This window comes from Pyxicephalus adspersus, chromosome 7, assembly GCF_032062135.1.
Source record: "Pyxicephalus adspersus chromosome 7, UCB_Pads_2.0, whole genome shotgun sequence".
In the NCBI taxonomy this organism is placed as follows: Eukaryota; Metazoa; Chordata; class Amphibia; order Anura; family Pyxicephalidae; genus Pyxicephalus; species Pyxicephalus adspersus.
Window position 1 is genome coordinate 58,053,630 of NC_092864.1, and position 25,637 is coordinate 58,079,266.

Below are 25,637 nucleotides of genomic sequence, written 5' to 3' on the forward strand. Positions count from 1 at the left end.
AATTTCACACATCTTGGCATGAACCACGGTGTGAATTCTTTTTCTAAAGACATTTGTAAAGACTCCTGGAATATGCTTTGCAGATAATGGGGGACATAATTTGCAGTCATTTCCCCATTACTGCTGGATGTATAGATTACATCCTATTTATGAATATTTACATTATAATAAAGAGAATCAGAGCATTAGTGTGCATATCTATGGAATGATAGTTCATGGCTGTCAATATTGGCTTCTTGATATTATTGGGGTCAGCCAATATCAGAGACAATTTTTTTTATTACATTGATCCTCAGTCTCTTGGGGGGTTGTTTGTATATTTATATATTTTTTAGTATATGTATCATGGTTTGATTTTAAAATAAAGCTGCTGTTTTTACATTTAGCTTAAAATGTTAAATTGACACATATTTAGGTAGTAATTTTTCTGAATTGAGAAATACTATATTGGGGTCCTTTTGTAAAATACAAATAGGCTTTCCAAGAGATATTAATATATTAAAGTTCATATGAGAATTTAGTGGTTGGGTTTACATCCACTATACCAAACTACGATGAAGTATTTTGAATTTCAGAGCTTGTGGTACATTTTCATCTGTCCCTAGCCTGTGTGCAGTTTTATACATCCGAAAATCATTTTAAGGACCAAAATCTGTACACAACAATTAATTTATAGCTAATTATTTACTTTTGGCTTTGTTACATCATACCTTTTAGCTTGGGATGATCGGAGAACATCCTGCAGTTGCTGACATACAGGAGCTGACATTTTTCACAGCACATCACTGCATCTTTTTTAAAAAATGTATGTAAAAACGTTCTGCATTCAAAACGCTGCACATCTGCACCCCTGGTATAGCACACTTCTCTGATGTCCCCTCATTTAGCCAAAACTGACTGGTCTTTTTCACTTGTAATTAATTGTATTAAATTATAACTTAATTGTATTAAAAAAAAAAAAAAAAGATTTTTATCAGTAACATTTCTAATGGGTTTTCGATAGTCTTCAGTGATCCATTTCTGATTTGCTTTAATAGTTATTTTCGCTGTCTACAAAACCTCCCTTCTTTTCTTTGCCCTTAAGGACGTTTCACATGATGGGTGTAGCATATATTGGGCCATCTCCAACCAGTGATACATCCATGAAACCTAGTAGTTCATGCTTTGATTGCTTAGAATAGTTTTATTTACTACCTAGCTATCCCTGCCCCTCCTCTCCTTGTGCAATATTGTATAATATTTATGGCTGTTGTCTATCAGATATCATACTCTATTCCTTATTTCAATATAAATCTTCCTTGTCTCTCTCTGTATTGAAGCTTACATAGGGTTTACCCAGTAAAAACATTTGCTGTATAACGGGCTTGTGGTTTAATAAATTGTAAAGACAGTGGCCATTGTTACTATGAAAACAGAGACTAAAAAAATGTTACTAATACATTTTTTGGTATTCGCCAATTTCATCAATCAATCCAATAAAAATTCAGGTGTTGCAGCCAGCTCTACCTAAAAAAAACTTTGAAGCTGAAATTAATCAGATTAAGGTGCTGCTGCTGTATATTAGCCAAGCTAAGTGTAAAAAATTAATCCAAATTACATCCAAAATATGTGATGCCAGAATGTGTTGTTGGTGGTTTGTGTGAAGTTGCTTTAGCTGCTAAAATTGAATTTTCATTAATGGTCATATAAACTAGATTAATTTTAATTTTTTTTAGATTTGGTGCTTTTTTGTCACTCTTGTAATGTTACCACTCCAAGTTGTAATTTCTCCAAGTGTATTTCTGTGTAATTTGCCTCTCCAAGTGGCAAAATTTCACAATCAAAATTCACCTCTGCTATAAACGTCAAAAGGATTTACTGCTATGTTTAGGTGTTGCAGGTTTTAACCAGGATATAACAAATCAAAAATTTCCCCCAAGCAAGCCAGGCATAAATGGATGAACTGCAAGCATGCATAACTGATAAACACTGCTAATCAGAGCTGATCACTGTAAATATATATTATAGAATTGTCCAGCTCTGTCTTTGCAGAATTTCTCAAAATTGTGTTTATGACTTCCATTGAACTATTGCTGCTTAATAAGTCCAGATAAAGTGAATGCTTTATCTGGGGCAATTTTAAGTGCTAAAAAATATGTACATGTATATACATTAGAATATTGCAAATAAAAGGACAAGAGACCTTGAAGTGGAGCTTGTTGTTTGAATATATTGTATTTTGTGGTTTTGTACAATTGAATGAAGTAATTTTTAATACTACTGTGTACCTCAAAAGTCCCCTGCATTTTACTCTATGGGTTCAGCTTCAATGCCTTTGAAATAGTACAGTATATAATCCAGGAGTCGGAGAGTGCTGGAGCCAATCTTGGACTTGTTACACAGGCATTTGCTTTTGCTAAAGTTTTCAATCATTAGAATGCAGGAGAACATGAAATAGTCTGTTCACATTTACATTTCTTTGAAGTTAAGACTGAGTTTAACAACATACACAGGTGCTAGCCTTTAAAATGTTCTCTAAATAAAAGTGGTAACATTTAATATGTACTGACAGACAAATAAGTCCCTTTTGCATTGCCTGTGTCAGGTGTTTATTATAGAAATCAGCCACTTACTGTTTAATTTCCCAGCTGTGTCCTTCCTTCTAGAAGCTTTGCAGCAATTACAGAAGCCACCACTTACCAGTATTATTAGTCCTCACCGTGCACCAGCAAACATCAAATGGCCATTCTTCAGTACATCTCTGCCGGTCATCTTCGGAGTGGCATGCATACATGAGTAGGTAGTAATTACAGTACTTTTCGCTGGAGACATTTTGCCATGGTAAATGGCTAATTCATCATAATCATTCTGCTTGTACAGATAAAACATATTTAACCCTTTAATGATTATTTAGCATATGAATGAGTAAAATGATAAAATTATTAATTATAATAAACAGGATTTATATAGCACCAACATATTACGCAGGGCTGTACATTAAATAGGGGTTAAAAATGACAGACAGATACAGACAGTGACACAGGAGGAGGAGGAGAGGACCCTGCCCTGAATATAATCAAGGGGCCTGATTTATTAAGGCTCTTTAAGGCTGGAGAGGATACACTTTCATTAATGAAGCTGGGTAATCCAACAAACCTGGAACGGATCTGGTCCAGAATTTAAAATATTTTCTAGCAAATGGCTTTGAAGAAATCCACTCCAGGTTTGCTGGATCACCCAGCTTCATTGATGAAAGTGTATCCTCTCCAGCCCTGGAAAGCTTTAATAAATCAGGTCCAATGTAACTGCCAACATAGCTTATCATTCATTATTAAATTTTTGCCCCCAATAGAGCTATTTGTTTCATAACAGGGAACATCATATATGTTATTATTACTGTGCATTAACACAGAAATTATATGTAATGGTTCCTCAAATTCTACAGCATGTGCCAGGGGAATGAACTACCCATTGGCCTGATTTATAAAAGCTCTCCAAGGCTGGAGAAGATAAACTTTCATCAGTGAACCTTGGTGAGCCAGCAAACACAGAATGGAATTTTTTAAAGTTATTTGCTATTTATTAGCAAAAGTTTTCAATCCTGGACCAAATTCATTCCAGGTTCACTGTTGCAAGTATATCTTCTCCAGCCTTGGGGAGCTTAAAAAATCAGGCCCATTATATTTGGTTGAGTGTTCTTTTCCATCTGTGCTTTAAATGCTGTTGACATGACATGATAGAATGACCCAATGCTAGTTATTAGATTCCAGAAATATATTGTTGGACTTACAAATTCTGTTTATTAGGACTAGTCTGGTTGTCAATCTAAAGTGTGGTCTATAAAATTAGCTATCGTTCATGTTGAGGACAAGTATCTTAGTGTTATCCTATCTTTTCCACATTCCAGTAATATATTCTATACAGAGTCAGTCTTCATGGAAACACAGATAAAAGGAACAAGAGGAGCATTGACATTAGGGGATGTATGTTTTACCTCTTTAGAATTAGTATAATAGATTGTCAATAATCTTTTGTTTCTCTAGTAGAAGAATTATGGGATGCATATTACAACAAATGTTCACATGGGCAGATATTCTACTTATTTACAAGTCCTATATAGTATTTATTATTAACAATAAGACATGTCATGGAAATCTAACCCTTCCCCCAAGCTATACATACAAGAAATGCCACTCTATAGAAAGATTGACATGCGTAGTAGTTAGGATCATTGTCTAATACATTTAAAACATGTTAATATTTTGTGCATGACTCTGATTTCGCAGGGGATTTTATAACTGACTTTCAAATAAATATGCCTTTCCAGTAAATAATATATCTTTGTGTTTGGAAAGAAATCATGTCAAACTTGAAGACTATAAAGAATAGTTGAAGAGTACAGATGTCACATAATAATAATTCACTTTCATTGCATGACTCATTGTGATATTTTCCCATCATATGATTGATACATTTTTGGAAGATAACAATATTAATTCCTGTACTTCACACCGAAATATGTTTTTAAAGAAAATGTGCTGCCCAGTGTAAATTCAATGACAAAATAGGCAGCCACATGGATTTTGTGGTCAGGGAACACCTCTGTTCCAGGGAAACTTGTTTACGGGAATATGCAGGGGTCTATTTATAAGTGGTGAATCTGCAGATAGATTCTTAACAAGCCCCAAAAATAAAACTCAGATTACACACATAGCTGATGAGGTTTTCCCTTTCTGCTTTGTATGGCTTCCTCCAGAGCTTTAATTAGAAAGCAAAAGTCTGAAAGAAATCTGTCACCACTGTATTTTCTATTTTAAAACCCCATAATGCTCTGCAAAACCTGGCAAATAACAAATGTTATAGAAAAACTATGCCAGTTGTATGAACCTTGTAAGAGTGGAAAGTGGTAAGACATCTAAATGAGATACAGACAGCAAAAAAAACCCCAAAACACTAGAAACTACAAATATACATATGTAAAACTGAAGGTATGAAGTTTAATATTTCACAAAAAATATTTAAGCTGCCTCTGAGAGTATATTATTAATGTGTTACATGTGGTTATCCTCCATACATCCAATTTATATGTATTTATTTTATGGCCTCTAGGACAGGCCTGGATACCTTTCTTTATGCGTCTTCCATCACGCTCTCAGCTGAGTCACATCTAGAGCTCTCTGTACAGCAGAGACCATGAGCTATAGCTCTAAATCGCATTGAGACTGTTAGACTTCTGCTTTTCAAACATAGAGAAAATGTATTTCTCCGCTGTATGCTGGAAGAGGACAGGCATTTCCATTTAGGTTATATCTTTTTTATAGGGAGGACAAACTGTGTGACTTTAAACATTTTCGCTTTTATTCACTCTAAATACACTTAGCGAATTTAATTGGTTTTTAAAGCCGAAGTAAACTAAAAAAAACTCACTTTTACCTTCACAGATCTGCCACTCCCTGGGTTTGGTCTCGCCCTGGTATCCTCGTTTGTCCGTGCTGGGCGCCGCCATCTTGCTTCTTCCGGCTACTTCCTTCTTTTCTTCTTGGCATAGATGAGGATAAAAAGAGTGCCGATCTCACTGTGCATGCATTTTTTTTACCCCATTAACCTCCCTAGCGGTAACCCCGAGTGTGACTTGGGGTAGAAAAAAGTTGCTGAAAGGGGTAACCCAGAGTCACACTCGGGGTAGGTAAACCTATGGGAAGTAATAGTAAATACAGTGCTTACCTGATCCGCCGGCGTCCTGCGTCATCCATCGCCGCGATACCTGTCTTCTTCCTTCTTCTTCCGACGTCTTTTGCACATGATGAATCACGTGGGAGTTCCTGGTGACGTTGATGTGTGTGTACGTTGCCGGGGGCACGGGGGGAATTCAAAATCCATTTGTATTGCATTCAATAAAAAATACCTGTATTGAATGCAATACATTGGATTCAAATTTGTAAAAGCAGTACATTGTTTTCAAGGACATTCATTTATTTTACAGTATAATATAATAGTATGAGTATAATATTTATTCTTTTTTTAATTACAAGAAAAAAACATATATATATATATATGTATATATATATATATATATATATATATGTGTGTGTTTTAATGTATTTAATTTCATATTTTACATGATTTTGTGTTATAAACTTTATTATACTCATACTATTATATTATACTGTAAAATAAATTTTCATGAAAAACAGTGTACCGCTTTTAGACAATATAAAACTGGAAAGAAATGAACCGCTAGGGAGGTTAAAGAAAAAGCTTGAGATTTGAAATGAGCAGCCAGAAGCTTCCTGGGATGACATATGTATCCTGGGGGGCTCTGTGCTCCCAATATGAAAGGTAAGAGGCTTTACCTTTTTTTAAAAAAAAAAAGGGTTTAAACCCCCTCCCTAAAAAAGGTATTTTTTACCTTATATAAAAGGGATGTCTACGCTTTTTTGTAAGATGAAAATTTTAGTTTAGGTCTACTTTAGGATAAGTTTAAAGAATAGCTTCAAATATGTCAAATAACAACACCTCCTTAAACATAATGACAGATCTCAGATTCAACCCCTCTTCTTAGTTGCTTGCTTGGTCTGTGCTTGAGCAATGTCTTTAGGCGGTGTTAATTTAAGTATTTGTAAAAGTGGAATATGCACCAAGCATCTCAGTTGAAAACATTGGTGTTTTTTTAAGCATGTGCATCAAGATGGAAAGAAACAAGGCCAGTATTTTTCATGCTTGCATGCTTTAGATCAGGACAGTCTAACTCAAGTGCTCAAAGATCATGCTTCTCACACATTTTTAATATTCTTTAACACACAACATTACATTTTAGTAAGGTATGGCTTATAAACTAGTAGAAAATGACTGTTTGTGGCCCTTGAGGACATGGTTTGGACAGCCCTTCTCTAGACAGACCAAGCACAGTGAATCACGTCTGTTGATATTTAGGAAGATGTTCAAGAGGGTGGGGTATGGAATTTTTGCTAAAGCTTATGGTATTCTGTAAATAATGCAGAACAATAATTGATATACATTAAGATACTGTATACAGATTACATTTATTGAATTGTAAAAAAAAAACATAATTGGAAAAAACAATTAACATTCATGAAGAAGAAACAGCTTAAAATGAAACAATACTGTGTTTCAGAAAATGTCATTTGTTCATAGAACCACAGCTAAGGCCACTGTAATGGTATTGTCTGTTCCACTGTCTTTCCGCTATTTCTTGCAAATGACAGACTACTTTATCGCCCTCATATGAGACAGTGAAAGCCCTGTGACATATTTCTCCATTGTCTTGTTCACAGGGGTTAATGCACCTGTTTATTGCTTCCAGCAGAAACATACAGATGAAATATTGATATTACCAGGAAATTAAGTTACAGTAAATGCATTTGCTTTCATTTTGTTCTTGTCCTGCTCAACAGAACATCCATATAAAACAATATAAAACAAAATGGTAAAGCAGCCTATTCCAGAGGAGATAAAGATTAGAAAAAAATAAAACTTCTGAGATTTAGATTCTGTATAAGACACAATGGCGTCTGTAACCAAAAGCTTTCTACACAGTGTTCTGATTCCAGAACCTTGAAAGACAAACTCATATAGCAAACCAGCCGAATAAACTAGCTTCACAGGAGATGGTAACCATTTCTGTAGTTGTATTAATAGTTTAAAGGTACCTACTTTGAGTGTTTAGCCAACATGGCCAATATATTGACTTTCCATAGTACATTTATTGTTTAATAAAACGTCCCTGCCAACTCTGCCTGCCAGAGCTATCCAACTGTGTCCACATTGTTGCACCAGTGTTAATGAATTGTTCTTGGAGGAATAATGTACTGTATACTCATAGTTTACACATTCTAGAACTGAACTGCTTTTAGTCATAGGACACTGATGTATAGTGGACAAATCAAGGGTAATTTTTTAATAAGCTAACATTCTTCACTCAGTAACATAATGAATATTCACAACTAATCACGTGAAAAACAAATCCCCATTTAATTTTGAATATTTACTCATACAGATGAGATCATAATAAGATGATTGAAGTTGAATATTCACTCAGTTGAATGTTAATATTGAGTGAAGAGTCTTAACTCTTAGCCTGTGTCCTATTTTTCTTTCTTTTTTGCTCATAGGGTTATTATACAACTATAGTATTTGATTTTCTAGTTTTACCAGGTGACTTTGGTCAGTGATCATGGAGCTAGGAGCTGGCCATGATATTTCTCCAGCTGATCCTTGCCATTTTTCGACTGAAAAAACAAGAACTTAAATACATACCCTTCTATAGGCACAAACATGAATACCAATGGCAAAACTCATATGTGCCCATGATCATTTGGCCAAAATGAACATACAGAGTGACTGCCGTTTAGCTTCTGCAAGCACCTTTAGTTTCCCTTAGTTTTCCCCAAGAAAGACATTGATGGCTTTTATAATGCTGGGCACCATATCATTGTATTTAACTCATGTTAGGATAATCCTTATGCCTGGTAGGATGGCTTTTGATCTGAGTTTTCAGACAATTACCATCAATCCTCAAAAGCCTAATGCATTTAGAATGTTTGATACCGTGCATTATTTTCTAACTTTAATTTGCAAAATATTGCAGCATTATTATGTAGGTCAATGTCAATTCACAAAAATGATTACACAAGGTTTTGCTCCCTAAAATTGTAATTTTGCTGCTTTTTAAATCAACTCACGTAAAGATAAGTTACCAGCTTATGAGATATCCATGTCATGGTAAATACAGGCTTACAACAGTTAAATTTAAACTCATATGCAAATACAACAATATCACACTAATGCAGTAATTATTTTGTGAATTGAACATCAAATAAACTTTACACTAATCAACATGAAAAAAAATTTCTGAGCCTTTGATGCTATTGCATGAACAGATAAATTTACCAAAAATAACTGTTTGATATGCAAGAAGAATTATTATTATGTTATTTCCCAATGTACCCATAAAACCCATACTCCTCAGTGTTAATAAAAAGGAATGTTTTCTGTATATGTTTTCAGGTCTATAGTTCCAGTGTATGTTAATGCATATACTCATCAAAATGTACAAAAATCATTTTAAATATAGAGTCACATAAATAAGAAAAATATATATCAATTTAAAGTCTAAAGGGTATATTTACAAAACAGTGAATAAAATAATCAACAAACATTTGCAGATGTAATTCAAATTACAGAAATAAATTCACTTGTAGTGAATGTTTGCTGAATGTCACAATCACTGTTTTATAAATATGCTCAAAAATATCAGGATGTGTTTTATTTTCCAATATAATTATTAAGTATCTACCTCTACAAATTCTAATTTGAATGTATACCGGAGTAATGTAGTCTGAATTTTGCTGTCTACTTAGTGTCATAGATAGCATGGTGGCAACACTACCGACAATGCTGTTTGTATTTTATTAATAAATAAAGCCAACATATAGACCTATATGTGAGTTGGGTTTATTTATTAAGAAAAGACTTTGCAAAGAGAAATGATAATATGCAAAGCAGTGTATTGCACACCAGGCAATCTTGGTTTAGCTTTCAATTTTTAATCCCACAAAATGACACTGATAAAAAGAGTGTGAATACTTTTCTATATAGCTACATCTACCTCTACATTCAAGAGCAATCCCCAATCCTCTGTTACACACAATCCTGTGTGTAACAACACACAGTGGGGAAAGTGGAGGTCAGCAGGAGGTATTACTGAGCACTGTGGGGGGCAAATGAGATTGGACACTGATAGTGTCGGTTCCCCTGAGGACTTAGATGGAGGATTTATCTTGAATGGAGCATCATTGCCAAGCACTTTCTACTACTTCTGACTGTTCACCTTTCTATCAGTATAAATACATGCCAACTATATTTCCAAACTACAACATGTTGTCTTTTTTAACCATTCCACCATCTTTTTGCTTTGTGCTTATTAACCACCATTCATAATTCCAGGTGACACATTTTGTATCTCTTGCAAGAGTTGCTTAACATATGGCCCGTTTGGGAAGTGAGAATATAACATTTTCTTTAACATGTCTACAGCACAGTGCTGATAGTGTCAAAGTCCTTGGTTATCTGAGTGCTGGGTAATGATTTAAGGTACTCTAAATGTCTCCTGGCATCTTCTTGGTTGTGTCTCACATAATATACCACATATGTGATCACCATGGTGAACCAACCAAACATGGTAATGAACATGGCTATGTCAGTTGTTCTATGGTGGATGTTGCAAAAATTAATTCCAGAGTCCAGAACCTGGATTAGAGGTTTACCTACATACTCCTCCTGTACAGACGTTTGGCAGGAAATGTCATTTACTGTGTCCGGGTCCAAATTCAGCTCCCTCAACATCTCCTGAAGGTTGCAGTCACAGTGCAATGGGTTGTTGGAGAGTCTGATTTTTCCTTTCAGGTTGGCCAAGGCTTCCTTGGGGATAGTGTGAATCTGATTCCCAGACAGATCCAACAACCTCAACCCATCAGTTACTCCTTTAAAGGCTGACAGCTCAATTTTTTCAATAGAGTTTTTTGAAAGATCCAGCTCTTGTAGATATGTGAGATCTTTAAAAGCGTTGTTTGGTACCTGATGAATCCTGTTAGCATCTAGCTTTAGGGAGACAGTTTCCATTGGAAGGTCTATGGGTATCTCTTCCAGGTTTCTAGAACTGCAGTGGACCACTATTCCCCCACTGTTGTCTGAGCATTGGCAGCTCTTGGGGCATGGTGCAATTATGTGAAAGTGGATAAGGAGCAACAGAAGTCCTCTATGGAAAAAGAATTCTGAACACCGGTGAGATTGATCTGTTAGATGCATCCTGGAAGGTTACACATGCATTGTGTATATTATTACATCCCACGATTCATTTATGTTCAGCCCACGACTTATCCACAGGCTCAACAAGATGTCTTCTGTCTGTAGGCTCAATGAATAACTGCCTCTGTGGCAACCTGTAAAATGAAAACAAAGTCAAGTCATCTTTGTATAATAAAAATATAAAACCTCACTTCTGTTGTTATACATAAAATCTCAATTGAATAGCAAATGTACTGATACATTAAACCATTTTTTGACAAACGCAGGACCTCTTGACATTTCCATGGCCCTAACCTTTACTAATATCACAGTGACAAAAGAAAACATGCCACATAAATAAATAGGTTATAACCCATAGAATAGAGAATGATCTGTTATTTACAAGCCGTTTCCAAAATCAATAAGACATTTCATCATTTCCGCATTAATATTTCAAGGATCAGCATTATAGAAGCCTACAGACTTCTTTGGGTAAGACATTCCTACCACCCTCATGCCCCCAGTTTCTTTGGAATTATCAGCTACAATCTCAGTTATTATCACAACTATTCTGCATTTTATAACTCATATTGATGCATTTAAACAGATAGGTGTAGCCTGCTAAGGAAATGTAACATCTGGATAAGTTGGAGAAAACATGGATTGGTCTGAAGAAGGGGTAAAATTTTTATATGCTAGCAGTGACTGTCAATCTGATCTTAAAATATTGATACATAGGCCCTGATTTATTAAAGTTCTCCAAGGCTCGAGAGAATACCTTTTCATCAGTGAAGCTGGGTGAAACAGAAAACCTGAAATGGATTTGCTTTATGTCATAGCTATTTGTTAGCAAATGTTTTCAATTCTGGACCAGATCCGTCCCAGATTTGCTGGATCACCCAGCTTCACTGGTGAAAGTGTATTCTCTCCAGCCTTGGAGAACGTTAGTAAATCAGGGCCATAGACTTTTATGAGCCAGTATGAGATCAAAATTAGAAAAATTAAAATTATTTAAAGGTAAATGCTACACTGATATTAAATTGGGCTTAATGAAAGTATACTACACTTTCCCCATACACTGAACTCCAGGATGCTGTAAAATATACACATGCAATGTGGGCACCCTGCATGGGTTAAATGCTTGTTTTATGAAAAGGTGGATTTAATTACCTTATTCCATGCTCCCTAAATTCTCTCTCTCCGATCCTCTCTGCAATGCTCCTAAAGTGTGGCTCTCCACATCCTCCAGTACAATTTTTGACCTTATGATTATCATTTTCTTACATTTTTAAAAGAAACTTTGTTTCAAATAAACTTTGAATAATACTTTTATCTATGTTACAATATCTATTTTTCTAATAATTTGGATAGACATTTTGAGACCTATGGAAAATGTGCATGATAATAAAATAAAGTGCCAAATTTTCACCTAAAAAGGGTCATCGAAGAGCCCATTTGAAGGTCCAAACCTTTTTGTGACACTTATGAGTTTTCTGTAAAATTTTTGGGAAATGCATTGGAATTATTGGGGAAAATGAAATAAAAGTGTTTTTTAAGGGTGCATGGAGTTTTAGTTCAAGAGAATTAGGGAGGTTCCTTTGAACTGAGCTGGACTTGCTTTTAAACAATCCCCCCTCATTAGCTTTATTAAAGCAACAGAAAAGGGAATGTGCAAGAAAAGGAAAAAAAGAAAAACAATGAAATACACAAAACTACTCTAAATCAAACATCCATTTTTTTGAATATGTAGCTTAAAGTGAAACTAGTGTCGACTTTGCTGACTCCATTGCCACATCCTAACCTCATTCCTCTTCCGGGTTCAGTATCCTCATCCAAGTTTTTTGGCCATGTAACACTGTAACGCAACACTGTACATTAAATAGGGGTTGCAAATGAGGAATACAGACAAAGACACAGGAAGAGGAGAGGACCCTGCCCAGAAGAGCTTACAATCTAAGAGGTGGGGGAACACACAATAGGAGGGGAGGCAAATTCACTCTGCTCATAATGTTTGCTATGGTTCAGTTCCAGAATGCTGCCATTGGAAAATTAATGGCAGCCTCCATATTTAACACTTAGAATTAATAAATAGGAGTTCTCATTCATATAAAGGACTGATGCATTTTGGGTTTCTTCATGCACATGTTTTACAGAGCTGTAAAGATGAATCAGGGAGGGTCCATAAGGACTTTGATGCTGCTGGGCTCTCTATTCTTTGGCACAGTAGTCTAAATATAGTTTTCTTTAACTCCGGCAGAAGATCTGTATAATACCAATTAAGGTCCTTTTGCCGTTTGCCGAGTTCTCTGGTCATTTGTATTCCATCTGATTCTTAATAGAACTCTGTGCCTCTTACATCTGTTCTGCTGCAACATCTCCTTAGATAAAGTCTGCGGTTGTTGCACTGTGATGTGCGGCTTCTCTATCAAAATACTAAGACTGAAAGGAGCTTGTTTCATTAAAAAAGAGAAAAAAAATCTCTTGTCAGACGCTGCCTAAACAAACTCGTTATAAGGAGCAAAACAGCTCCCATTCCATATCCTTTCATGTCTGTAATAGGAAATCCTGGAATAATAAACCTGGATTAGCTATAGCATTCATTATATTTTTTATCTTTAGGTAAAAATAACTTACAGTGTGAATGAGAAATTGAACAAGGAGAATGAATCTCAACACGGATAAATGTTTTTATAATACAGCCTTTTCCCTTAAGCTAGGTACACATTTGCAATAATTATCACTAGAAAACAAAAGATTACGACTGATCAATGATTATGCACCATTATACTTGAACCATCGTATTGTGCACAATTCTGTACATGCTGTAACGATACGATCGTTCAAATATAATTCACCAACAGTGTACACACGCTAGATACAGGGAGTGACATGTGAAGGAGAAAGTGTATTGCAGAAACATCCACCATCATCCATGATCGTCGGCCAATCAGATCCGCCGTGAGGGTCGTTTATTTCCAACGACAATCCTCGTTCGTCGGTTTCGTTGGTCCCCTTTTTTGTGAATGATTTGCAGCCGATCCTTTGTTTCCAACGATAATTATTGGAAGTGTGCACGCAGCTTAAGTGATTAGATTTTTGTTGTATTAGAATACATACCATGAGTTTCTATACCATCTTGACAAATTGTTATGTATACATATGAAAACTGTAATGTAAATAATATTAGTAATATGTTTTAAATTCTAAAAACAATGAAAAGAACTGCATGGTTTATAGTTATAGATGTGCAGGACATGGAGCAGTCATACTTATGTCCCTACAATGCTAATACTTATATTTTACTGTGCAATGCAGTGTGATTCTTCTGGAAAATAAAAAACTGCACCTTAAATCTCTTTCAGCACTCCTAGAAGCCAGATACCTGTAATCCTTTCATAAAAATAGACCATTAAGTAACTTTTTCAATCTGTGTAAATAATTTTTTATCATTAGGCCAAAAGAAAACTGCACAGTTATTATGCAATAGCAGTCTTTAGGCATAAGCAATGTTATCTCTGCCCACAATTAGCCAATAGGAATGCTGCAGACTGATTACCAAAAAACAACGGGAATACAACCTGAGTTTTACATTAGTAACTATCTGCTATAAGATATAATAGTTTACTTTGCAGACTTTTACCCAGTTACCAAGTTAGACTGAAACAGGGGATATTTCTATGAAGTTTAAAGAGAACTGCAAAAAAAAAAAAAATGAATCTTGCATCCAAGAATGAGGTTTGGTTTAAGGGCTACTTTGGGTTCGAGGAGATTACTCTGTATTTTAGATTCCGTGAACTTGATCAAGCTATGGGGAATTCAGCCAGGATGAATGTTTTTTGTCTTTTAAAAAATAATTACTAAATAATTTTCTGCATGCTATTGTGTTTGAATCAACAATTTGGCAAGGGTCCGGTTTACACATTGTTTGAGATACTTTTAGAACTCAAAGTAAAATAAAACTAATAGTTATTGCTGAGATTCTCAACTTTCAGTGTACTGGAAAGCTTAACCTTAGCTGAACTTTTTGTCGGCTGTGTCAGGTTAGACCAAAATTGGATTTCTGATTAGACCCACTTATGCAAACTGTGACCAAGTGACTCCACCAAATATTCTCATTATTAATGAAGAACTCTGGTCTAATTAAAACATATGATTTGGGTAAAACGAGAAACTGGTAAAGTCATTAAATGTGCCCAATTATAAATGTTTCCTTCATTCCTAATAAAGGAGAAAGTAATATGCAATTCAGGTCATCATACTGACTGACAGCACAGTATAAAAAGAGTGTAACAGGAACTGTTATTAGTGGATCATGAGATTAGACCTTTTTTCCTGTAGCTTAGACCTCAGCCTTTCAATTACTGAAACATATAAAGTACACAGCTATTGCAGCTGATTAAATGAAGGTAAGGTGCTAATGAAACCTGAACCATGGAATCTGTATACCTAACCTGATAATAATTACAGTAATCAGGTTGGGAACTCAAGTTGTATAAGGCTTAGCAGGAAATAAAGGGGCCACACAAGTGCATATTTTTTTTTAGTTCCTCCACATATCTGTTGTATAATTTTGTCATCAACTGTATATGTAAAAAGCAATTTACAGTAATGGCCTTTGATGTAATTAGAAAAGTGAACATTAAGATTGCAAATACATTTTTGTAAGAGGTTGGACAGATTGGACATTCCCATCATTGGGGCTAGGTACACCAATGACAGAATCATGGACAATAACAAAAAACTTTGTTTATGTGGATGCCAATGTTTAGGTGTTGAAAGATCATAGAATAGTAAAAGCAAAGACTCATAGGAAAGAGACAATTTGACCTGGAATGCCTATGTCTATTGGAATAAAGGTCCCCAGTTGGTGGAAGAGGGCTATAATTGAGCTTGGTGTGCCTAGTTTTTAGCAGAAGTTGAGGTTCTTAGAATTGCCTCACTGGTGACAGCAGACAAGCAGGTAATGGAAACCAGAATCTTTTCAGGTGACAAGCAATAGAAGCGGGCTAGAAAGAGAACAAATAAGGAGCATGAACAAGGCAAATACAGGGCTGTCGTAGGAGAAACATGTAAATGAAATGTATGAATGTATGTATGTATGGAACCAGTGGGCTGGTAAATATTGGCGTTTAAGGAGATTGCTGATGGGATGAAAGAAAGGGAGGTAGGTAAGATGAGAAAAGAAAATATTAACTGAGATGCATAAAAAGAAAACATTGGCTTTAGGAGCAAAGCAGGAAAAACAGCGTAGACATAACACAGCAAAGAACACACAGTGAGAAAAAAGCATAGAATCCAGCGGTATAAACTAAAAAGAAATTCTAAATTCTGTTGAAATCTGAACTTAGAGTGTATAACATTAGATTCTAAATTCTAAATACGGTAAGTCAGCTACCTGAGAACTTATTATGAGTTCCATGCTGGAATATCTTGGTCATATTGCAAGCTGAATATACAGTACACCCATCAAACAATATTGGGAAAAAATGCTAAATTGCTGTATATATATTACAAGAACTCCTACAGTCTAAAGTAATAAAAATACAAGGGTGGTGTTTCCCCGGGAAGTAGATAAGATGAATGAGCTGTGGAGTGGTTGGTTGAATGATCTCCAAGTGTTTCAGTCTCTGCTGCTTCGTCAGGAGCTCCTTTTGGACAGAGTAACCAAAAAGCAGAAAGCACTCTAGGGCCAGAAGGTGAAGTCACATTAACAAGTCTACAGAGAAATACCAATATAAGAAATGAACAAAGGGTCACAAGTCAGACTGACAGCTAAAACTGGACCAGAATATATTCTCACATAACAGTATTTGTAAATTAACATTGTAGGGGGTTGCAGAATAAAACTAACCACAATACATCAATGCCTTAGTTCAGACTCATGGGAAATAAAGTAATACCGTAGACATGACAGGCAGAGTACACAATCGCCCACAACTAAAGGGAAACCCAGGGGAGGTGCACAGAAAAATAGCCCAGATTGAAGGAGGAACATGAGTAAGCAATACTAAATCCAAATAAATCTCAGTTGTTCTAAAACAAACACAAGAAAAACAAAACACAAGTCATGACTGTACAGATCCAAATGTGAATATTTTGTAATTATAGATTGATTTCCTAGGCTTATTTTTCGCCTGTCACAAAAACTTTTATTAAAGTCTATTACATTTCAAGATTTAGCTTTGTAAATTAAAGCCTTAACGTTTATTTATCTGGTTCTCAGTTACTGTATTGCATCAATTTGTGTTGTCAAAACCAAAAGTTTGCAAAATATTGTGCTAGTGCAAATGTGCACATGCAATAATCAGGTACATATTGTACACTTGCAAATGGGTTTAAAATTGCAAAAAGTATGTTTAATGAGATGAAGTGCTGAACATGTACCTCATGTAGAGATGTTTATCTCCCCTCCTATTATGTGAGACTTCCCCTACCTCCTAGATTGTAAGCTCTTCAGGGCAGTGTCCTCTTGTGTCACTGTCTCTACCTGTCTGTCATTTGCAAACCCTATTTAATGTACAGCGTTGCATAATATGTTTGCACTATATAAATCCTGTTTATTATAATAATAATAATAATAATAATATTAAAAAATAGGCCATATTTTACTTTTAACTATAAAGAAATCATCTTCAATGTACTGCTGGAAATTTTTTGAAGATGATAAACTGACTTTTTGAAAGCTGGTATTTGTACAAGTTTAGGTGCAACTCCACCCTCCACAGGTAACTGCTTGGGTCATGCCATTGACACTTTTATGCTAACATAAGGGGAGGTGGGAATGGATGGGAAGCAGATGGCATGGCTACATCTCCATATTACAGAAGTAATGATTTCTCAGAAGGTTTGATGTGACTATGAAAAGGTTCCTCTTTAGGCAAAGATAACATCTGGTATTTGATGGTTTCTACGATACAGCTTCTTGCTGAATTTGGCCATATTTTGGTTGATGGGTCCATGACTAGGTAAACAATTGATATTTCCCTGATATTGATCATTTACCTGGCATTCCATGACGCAACTCCATTCAGCAACTCCAAAAACAAGCGGCAAAAATGACTGCTCCCCGACATTTTCAACTGGCAGAGTCCTGTTGTTATCCTAGGCCTCAGGAAACACTCCCATCTGATCTAGATGTGGAGTAGGAGGTTTATTGTGGAGACAGTCCTCATTTGAACTAAGAACTGGCATTCCTGATCAAAGTATCTCAAATATTAACTAGTAATGCCTTGGGTATAATTAAATGTTTGCTAGGTAGAATGCTTTTATTGAATGTAACATCTAATCTTTTAAAAGCATCTACTAGTCTACAGCCACCTCTGGTTGACAAAGGGTTCATTTTATACTACCATACTATCAGATAATGTCTTATTAAGGTGATTGATTTTACTTTTACATTGTACCTTGTCCCACAGATTTATATAGTGTTGCATCAAATGTTCCCCAATATCGGCTGTATTTATTAAGAAATATTTAAATAATTACAAAGCTAACAACCCTTTGATTTATACTTGAATTAAGAAACAAACAGTGCTTTCCAGAAACACACTGACAGTATGAGCTGCCCTACTTATTAAATTATGCACGCATGGTTACTGCTGGATTTACCAATTGCTTTGTAATTAGAATGATGGCTCGGCCGTTCCTGCATTAAATTCTTAACAAAGTTAGCCCAAATTCAGTTAACTTGGATATAAGGATGCATCTGTGACTTTAAATCAGGTTTATATGCTTATTCCCAGATGACAAAACAAATATTTGTATAACATTTTGTAAATAAAAGCAAATCTTCATTTTAGAACAAATAATTCATGTTCATTTAAAATGTAGCTTTTTTCTGTAGAAAATGTTTAATATTTTTGTTCTTCAAAAGAAAATGATGATTCATATGACATCTATAGACAGACGAGTTTATAAGTACTCAGAAAAGTCCAGTGCCCAAAATTTAAGGGGACATTGCCATGATTCATCATTTTTCATCTAAACTGGGAAACCAACCTGGGTAGAAAATATCAGAACAATAAAAACACTTAACCAGTCCCTATTCACCAAGGTGGGATCTGTGATATGCAAGCTGCTACTCTTTCTGTCTTGCACAGAAAAAACAGGAACACTTGTGTGAACCCAGCATTCCTGTTTAGATTGCATGAGCAACAATCTACTATTTTCATGCCAGCTTATCATCAAGACCTCTTTTACAAATATAAACATACCTGTAGTTGTAAAATAGTTTTCAGCACTGCAAGGTACATGGGCAGAGTAATATGTAGACCAATATTTAGTTTAGATTGTGTACATTCATTATACATCCTTTTTACACCAATTTAATGTGTTACTAGCAGGGAATGCTGAAATCTTACATTTATTTCCTGATATATGCAAACACCTTGGCAGGATTCTAAATGTAAACAATTTCATTTCAATGCTTCTGATATGCAGCTACATGCACTGTCAATCACTAACTACAACACAACTGAAAAAAATGTTTTAAAGCCACCAAGAGGATGTGATCACAACATAATAATTTAAAAAGAAGACATCATTTGGAATCAAATCTCTAGAACTACCAAACAATTTACACATTCATGTAAATACATTTGATGCACACAAATACATATAAAGAGATATTTGCCATTCCAATGACTTACCAGTGTAGGTTTTAATCTGTAACTTCAGTAGGCTCCCCCCAAACAATGCTCGGTTCATTCACAAATTCCCCAGTCTATTGCTGCAGATTAAGAATGAAAAACATCAGCACTTTAAGCCTGATTTGCCAATTCTTCCATCATAAAACAAGACAAATACAATGGGAATTCACTATGCCAGTATAATAAGAGCAAAATAGGCAGCTGGATTCTGATGCAAAACATGTCCAAGGGAGTCACACTCACCATGTGGATAATCAGCTATTTAACATCACAGCTTGCTATAGATGTGTCAAAACTGCTGGGTAAAATAGAATGACAAAAGGAGAAAAACTCAGCCAGCTAACACACAGATATGTGTCACAGCTGCTCTGTTTAAGTTTTGCAGCAGAAAGTCTGGGTGTAGCACAGCAGGAGAGGGACAGGGGCAGCCCTCATCTGGTCAGCACTTGTTGCTATTTCCAGAGCTCACACAATCCATTCTCTTTTGCTTGGAACATCAATGCAAAGACAAACCAATCAGACATCCCATGGGCAGTAACTGGATCATGTCTCTTCCCAGCCAAAGGAATTATGATTTAAAAAAAAACCTTTCTGTTATAGACACACTGCTCACAGCACAGTGACACAATGTTGTACTTACCTAATGCAATCTCATGGGACTCCCACTATGAAGCTGATGAGCAAATCCCTAAAATTTCCCTAAAATTACATTCAATATGCACTGGAATACCAAAGTCATAAGGACGGTGTAAACCGTAATTAACATATGCATTTATATATATTTTAGTAACATTTATTATTATTTGTTTGATGTTTGATGCACATTTGCTATAGATATATCAGCTAGGTGCACACACTGCTTATTTTCATGGCACATTTGTTCATGTTTGGCAGCTAGTGTCCTTCAATGTGAAAAGGTTCCTGCTGTACTGTTTATCCTATATAAAAAGGAAAGTGTCAGATTTATATTATTTGTAAAAAAAATAATATTTCTCAATATCAATCTCATTTTCAAAATGTTCACAAGGATGTTATTGGGTTGCTCATTGGTATTGAAACCACTTTTGGTTTCAATACCAATGAGTTGGTTTGGCTTTTCTACTTCTATAGAGTGGAGCCCCATGACTATCCACCAACCTGTAGGGTACCTCATTTTTTCTGTATCATTGTGTTCGATCTGTCTTGGGAGACCCCACCAGTGGCTTCTTTACTGCTGGCTTAGCTATCAGGGTTGTCAGGGCTCCAACGCCATAAAAAGGTAGGTATATTGTGAGGGATATCATGAGGACAAGGTTCTCACTGGAGCATAGCCTCATGGAGTAAGTAAGTGCTAGGTTTGGATGATTTGCTGTGTGAAATGAGCAACTATTTGAAGAAAATGTATCTAAAACAGTGTTTCCCAGCCAGGGTTCCTCCAGAGGTTCCTAGGGGTTCCTTGAGCAATTGATCATTTGTGCTTCTCAGGTTAGTTTATGACACCAATGATGTAAGTGTGACATTCTTCACACTGGCTAGAGGCATTTTTCTCAATGGCCACCATGATAATATACTGTGAGCTGTAGATATAGAAATTAGGGGGGTCCCTAGAGTCCCTTAAGAACATTTCATGAGTTACCCCATGTAAAAAAGAGCAACACTGATCTAATCAAAAGTGTAATATATTAAAGTTGACCATTCCTTAGATGCATTGAATGTATTTGTTTTTTTTATCTGGCGTGTTTCTCTTTAATTTTACCTAGTAATTCTGCCAGTAACTTCTTTCCTGTCCTGGTTGATTACACTCACTCACTGTACTATATCTATTGAGGAGCGCGGTTGTCACCCTGGCTTCTTGCTCCTGGTTTGGACTACATAACGTCCCCTGCTCCCCATTTCTCACCAAACATTGGATGTAAGTGTTGTTCTGTGCACCACAAGGCAACCTGGGCTGGGTTGCTAAGACTCCTTGGAAATTTAGTATAGCAGAAGGACTGGCAGCTCACTGCTGGACGTTACAATTACATTTCTGTATTGATAGATCAAGAAATATTTTTTTGCAATTTTCAAAGAATACTTGTATATTTTCCAGACCTCATCAAATAAGAAAGGTTGTTAGGTCCTGCGTTCCTGTTGATGTTACCTGTCAAAGTTATTGTCCTGAGTGAAGTATGGAGGGCTAGGCTACCATTGCTTCTGAAAATGCTGTTTGCATGATGGTTATACTAAAACACTATGTTCAGTGCTTTTTGGTAGGCGGTTATTAAAGTCAAAGCAAAGTCAGAATTCTTTAACTACATAATTATTCCAGGGGAGAGACTCAAAGGGTTCTATTTTTAAAAAGAGGAATCAGACATTTCCTTTAAACATTCCCTCATAGGTATCATCCAGGTGCATGTGTTTCAATGACAGGAATTATTTTCCACCATGTTTGAGGGAATGTCAGAATCCTTGTTTTATAAACAGAGCCAAAAGTGTAGAAGCCAAAGGATAGTCAGCACAGAGACAATGAATCTAGCATTTACAGATGCAGATAATGATAGCTACATGGTTTTTGTAATGACACGTTTACTACAGATATAAAGGAGTATTCAGCCATTGTTTTGTTGGATTGGAGAATATATGTATGTCTGTAGATCTTCCCATGTGTCACATGGCGAATTAGCCTCTAGGACACATAGCCGATGTCCTGGGGTAGAATGCATACCAGGGGCAGTATTAGTAACCAGGCCACATGAATTGATCATGTACAGGGGACGCAGCCACTGTTTGGTTTACCTGCTGAAATGTACCTGCATGGTGTGTAGTTGTACATACAACACACCTGGGGGGTCCAAGGCAGCCACTGTAACAATATATGCAAGGACTTTGAATATCTTTTTTGTCCATTAGTACTACCTGCTGTTTTTTTTTTTTGCATGGCCACTTTAAAAAAGTAAATATAATTATTTTAAGCATAGTTCCTATTTATAAACTAATTTTGTATATCATTAAACCCATTATCATTTATTTGTTTATGAAAATCCACATATTCTTTTATATTATTTAACATCCTGAGCTATTTATAGATTTGTGGCAGATTTACCTGAAAGAAATGTTATTGTACATTTGCTGGATGTAAAATTCATACACAAAGTAGAACATTATAAATTCAGTTAATGTTTCTGAAGAATGTACCAGTATTCAATGGCTCCGCTAATATGCTGAATTATATAGCACATTGCATTTTTATATTTTTTTATATATATTATTTTTAGATGATAGCAAAGTGCTTTTTGTTTACAATCTGGAACCAGAATGTGAAAGGTTGTTTAAGGGCTCCACATTTTGGACTCAGATCATACTAGACTTTCCATTATAAGAGTTCAGTAATCCAACCTCTCTGTCTAATTATGACCTTAACCCGGGTCTAGTCCTACAAGTTGTGTTTCACCTCTGACACATTCAACAGTGTGTGGTACAGAAATAACTTACCTTCATCAGGTGATAAATATTAAATATGTAATACGTTATTATTACCTTGTAATTATATTACATTGACCTATTACACATCACTTTACAAAGTCCATAGTCATGTCATGAACTGTCCCTCAAAGGGGCTCACAATCTATTTTGGCCATTGGATGACGACTGATGATGTACATTGTTCCTGGCATCTGGGTCTATTTGCTGCAAATTTATCTATAGAAAATCTCAGTTATTGCTTTTTATGCAGTAAATTGCAAACTATGTTTGGAAACATTATGTTACCGTTACAGCTTGACCTTGTAAATGAAATGTAATCATTTCAGTATTCCTGCATTGTCACATATTCTCACTGCTGTAAACAAGAAGCCTACTTACGTAGGATTGTCAGCAGAATACTTATCAAGATTACTTGCTCTTAGCCTTTGCAATATTTATCAGCAAGAGATACTCAATTTGTAAAATAAGAAATAAAGTGATGCACAATGCAATCATGTTTGCAATACACTTATCATTCAAGTCTTCCTCTTCCCAATGACCATCTGAGCATCAGATGTGTGATTATAAATAGACCATCAAAAGACCATCATGATGGTGAATAAGTGGATTGAACTTCAGGGCTTTGGTGGTATAGCTATTACTTGTATAACACTCAGATAAAATAATACTAAACAATGGACTGCTGTAAGAGATTACCCAGACGCATTTGTTTAATGATTTCTTTGGGTACAAGTTCCCCACCCCTTTTGTCATGAGAAAGGGTTATTGAATTTGATATTAAAGGCAGAATGCTGTTGACATTTTAAGCAACCACAAGTAAGTAAAACCTGTAGAATATAGAATAATTATATTTTATTAAAGTGTACCTGAACTCTGGATGACCTTTTTAAGAAAAAGTATTTGTATGCTCTCCTCTGAAGCATGATTTGCTCCATACATGTTCTTTGTCCCATTCCTGAGATATTCCGAGTTCCAGGATATAGTTTTAAAGCCAGTCTACAGGCAGGAAGCAGGAATATCTAAGGAATGGGACTTCACAGTGACAAGGAACAGGTATTTGTATGTTCTCCACTAACTTATAATTAGTTATATTTCCTGATATATTACCCACGCAGAGTTGGCAGGAGAGGCAGAAGACAAAGCCGCCGTAATGTCCAACAGTCTGCCGGAGAACAGAGCTGAAGCAGCAGGACAGATGAATACTAACAAGAGATTTGAAAAGTTGTGTGAGAAGAAGAAATAAAGTTTCCATAATAGGATACACCTAACTTGGTGGTCCAGGTTTCATATTGGATTTTAAAAATGACTAGGCCGTTGGACTAATGCATGGACCATGTTGTTGACTAATGCTTGGACCATGTTGTTGGGTAGTTCTGGTTTCAGCCCAGAAACACATTATTTTCCTGGGTAGCAGATCCTGTTGCCTATTTCTCTGCCACACTCCTGTCCAGAGACACAGTGTCTGTAAGTATATGTTCACAATGGCAATAATGATGCAATGGATTTACATCTTCCTCATGCCAGGAAAAAACTGCCATTGAAGAGAAGCTACATGTAGCTTTTCCCAGTGGCAGCCTCATAGAGAATAAATGGGTACGTAAAGTATGGTTCACTGCCAAAAGCTGTCAAATGTGCAGATGCTGATTTTTTTAAAAACAGTACTGCATTGTGAGCAACTGAGAGACCAGAAGTCACATTGGTTCTATTGATTCCGAAGTGTGCATGTATGATTGTGTGGGTGAATGCTGGGGGAATCCAAAGGGTTGTCAGAGTCTCCATTATAAGGCAGAAGTGATTGGGCTTAAATCATCCACACACACTGCAAAGAGCACACCTAGGCCCATCCTCTATTTAATATAAATATAGATTACTGTTTGTAAAGGGTAGTGTTAGAGGGACACATAGCTCATAAATAGGCAACTAACACATTACTTCCTAACTCCAGCTCTTTTTAAGCAGTTAAAATAATTTTTTGGGCTGAAATTTTATTTTGAATAACAGGTTGAAAAAATATGAATAAACCTTACCATTGTACTTACACTTTGTCCCAAGACTTGTAACAGTCACTTTGCTGGACAGCCTGCCCTATGTGTAAATAAGGAGAAGATATAAATAAAGTCATGTGTAATTATATACGGAATTCCTATACTTAACACTGTCATCACTAACATATTTAAACACTCCAAAACTGAAATATAGGAAAAGGATTCTCCTAAAGCAACCTTTCCTGACCTTGTTAACATAGGGGAATTCCTATAAATAGCTTTCAGGTCTTCAGGGAACCCCTGCTATATTTACTTTACCCACATCCTACAGTACATTAGGGAAGCGCTCAGTAGGAAGAATGCTTCTCACATTGCTGGCCAGTGGGAAGAATGTCACTCTTACTGATAGCCAAAAAGATCATTGGTGTTACTTAGACTGACTCGAGAGTCATAAATTACTCATTGCTTAACAAACCCCTAGCAACCTCTGGAGGAACCCTGGTTGAGAAACACTGTCATAAGGCATGGAACATTTGGATAAACATGATCCTATATTATGCAGGGGAGATTGCAGTGTTCTGATGTTAAAATTGAAATCTAAAAGGAAGCAGCTGGGTATTCTTTAATGTTTAATTAAAAATACATTTATTTGCAAGGTGTGTAAGTACCCCGGACTAATTTAGTATCAGCCTTTTGCAATCTAGCATACTGCGGAGCTTAGACTAGGAGAGGAAAAGCAGCAAAATTCAACCAAATGCAGTGCTAAAACAGAAAATGC

General features: G+C 35.9%; 1 protein-coding gene across 2 annotated transcripts; it reads right to left on the minus strand.

Moving 5' to 3' along the window:
- Positions 1-7,009: 7,009 nt before the first annotated feature.
- Positions 7,010-19,857, minus strand: LOC140335724 (leucine-rich repeat-containing protein 3-like). 2 transcript variants are annotated; one of them, XM_072418621.1, is made up of 3 exons: positions 19,677-19,857; positions 19,434-19,513; positions 7,010-10,940 (listed from the first exon to the last, which is right to left on the minus strand). In XM_072418621.1, exon 3 carries the CDS (start codon positions 10,804-10,806, stop codon positions 10,030-10,032), a length of 777 nt encoding a protein of 258 aa, XP_072274722.1. In that variant the 5' UTR covers positions 10,807-10,940; positions 19,434-19,513; positions 19,677-19,857; the 3' UTR covers positions 7,010-10,029. The 2 variants fall into 2 exon arrangements, with proteins under 2 accessions (XP_072274722.1, XP_072274723.1); XM_072418622.1 differs by having other exon boundaries at positions 19,434-19,857.
- Positions 19,858-25,637: the final 5,780 nt, after the last annotated feature.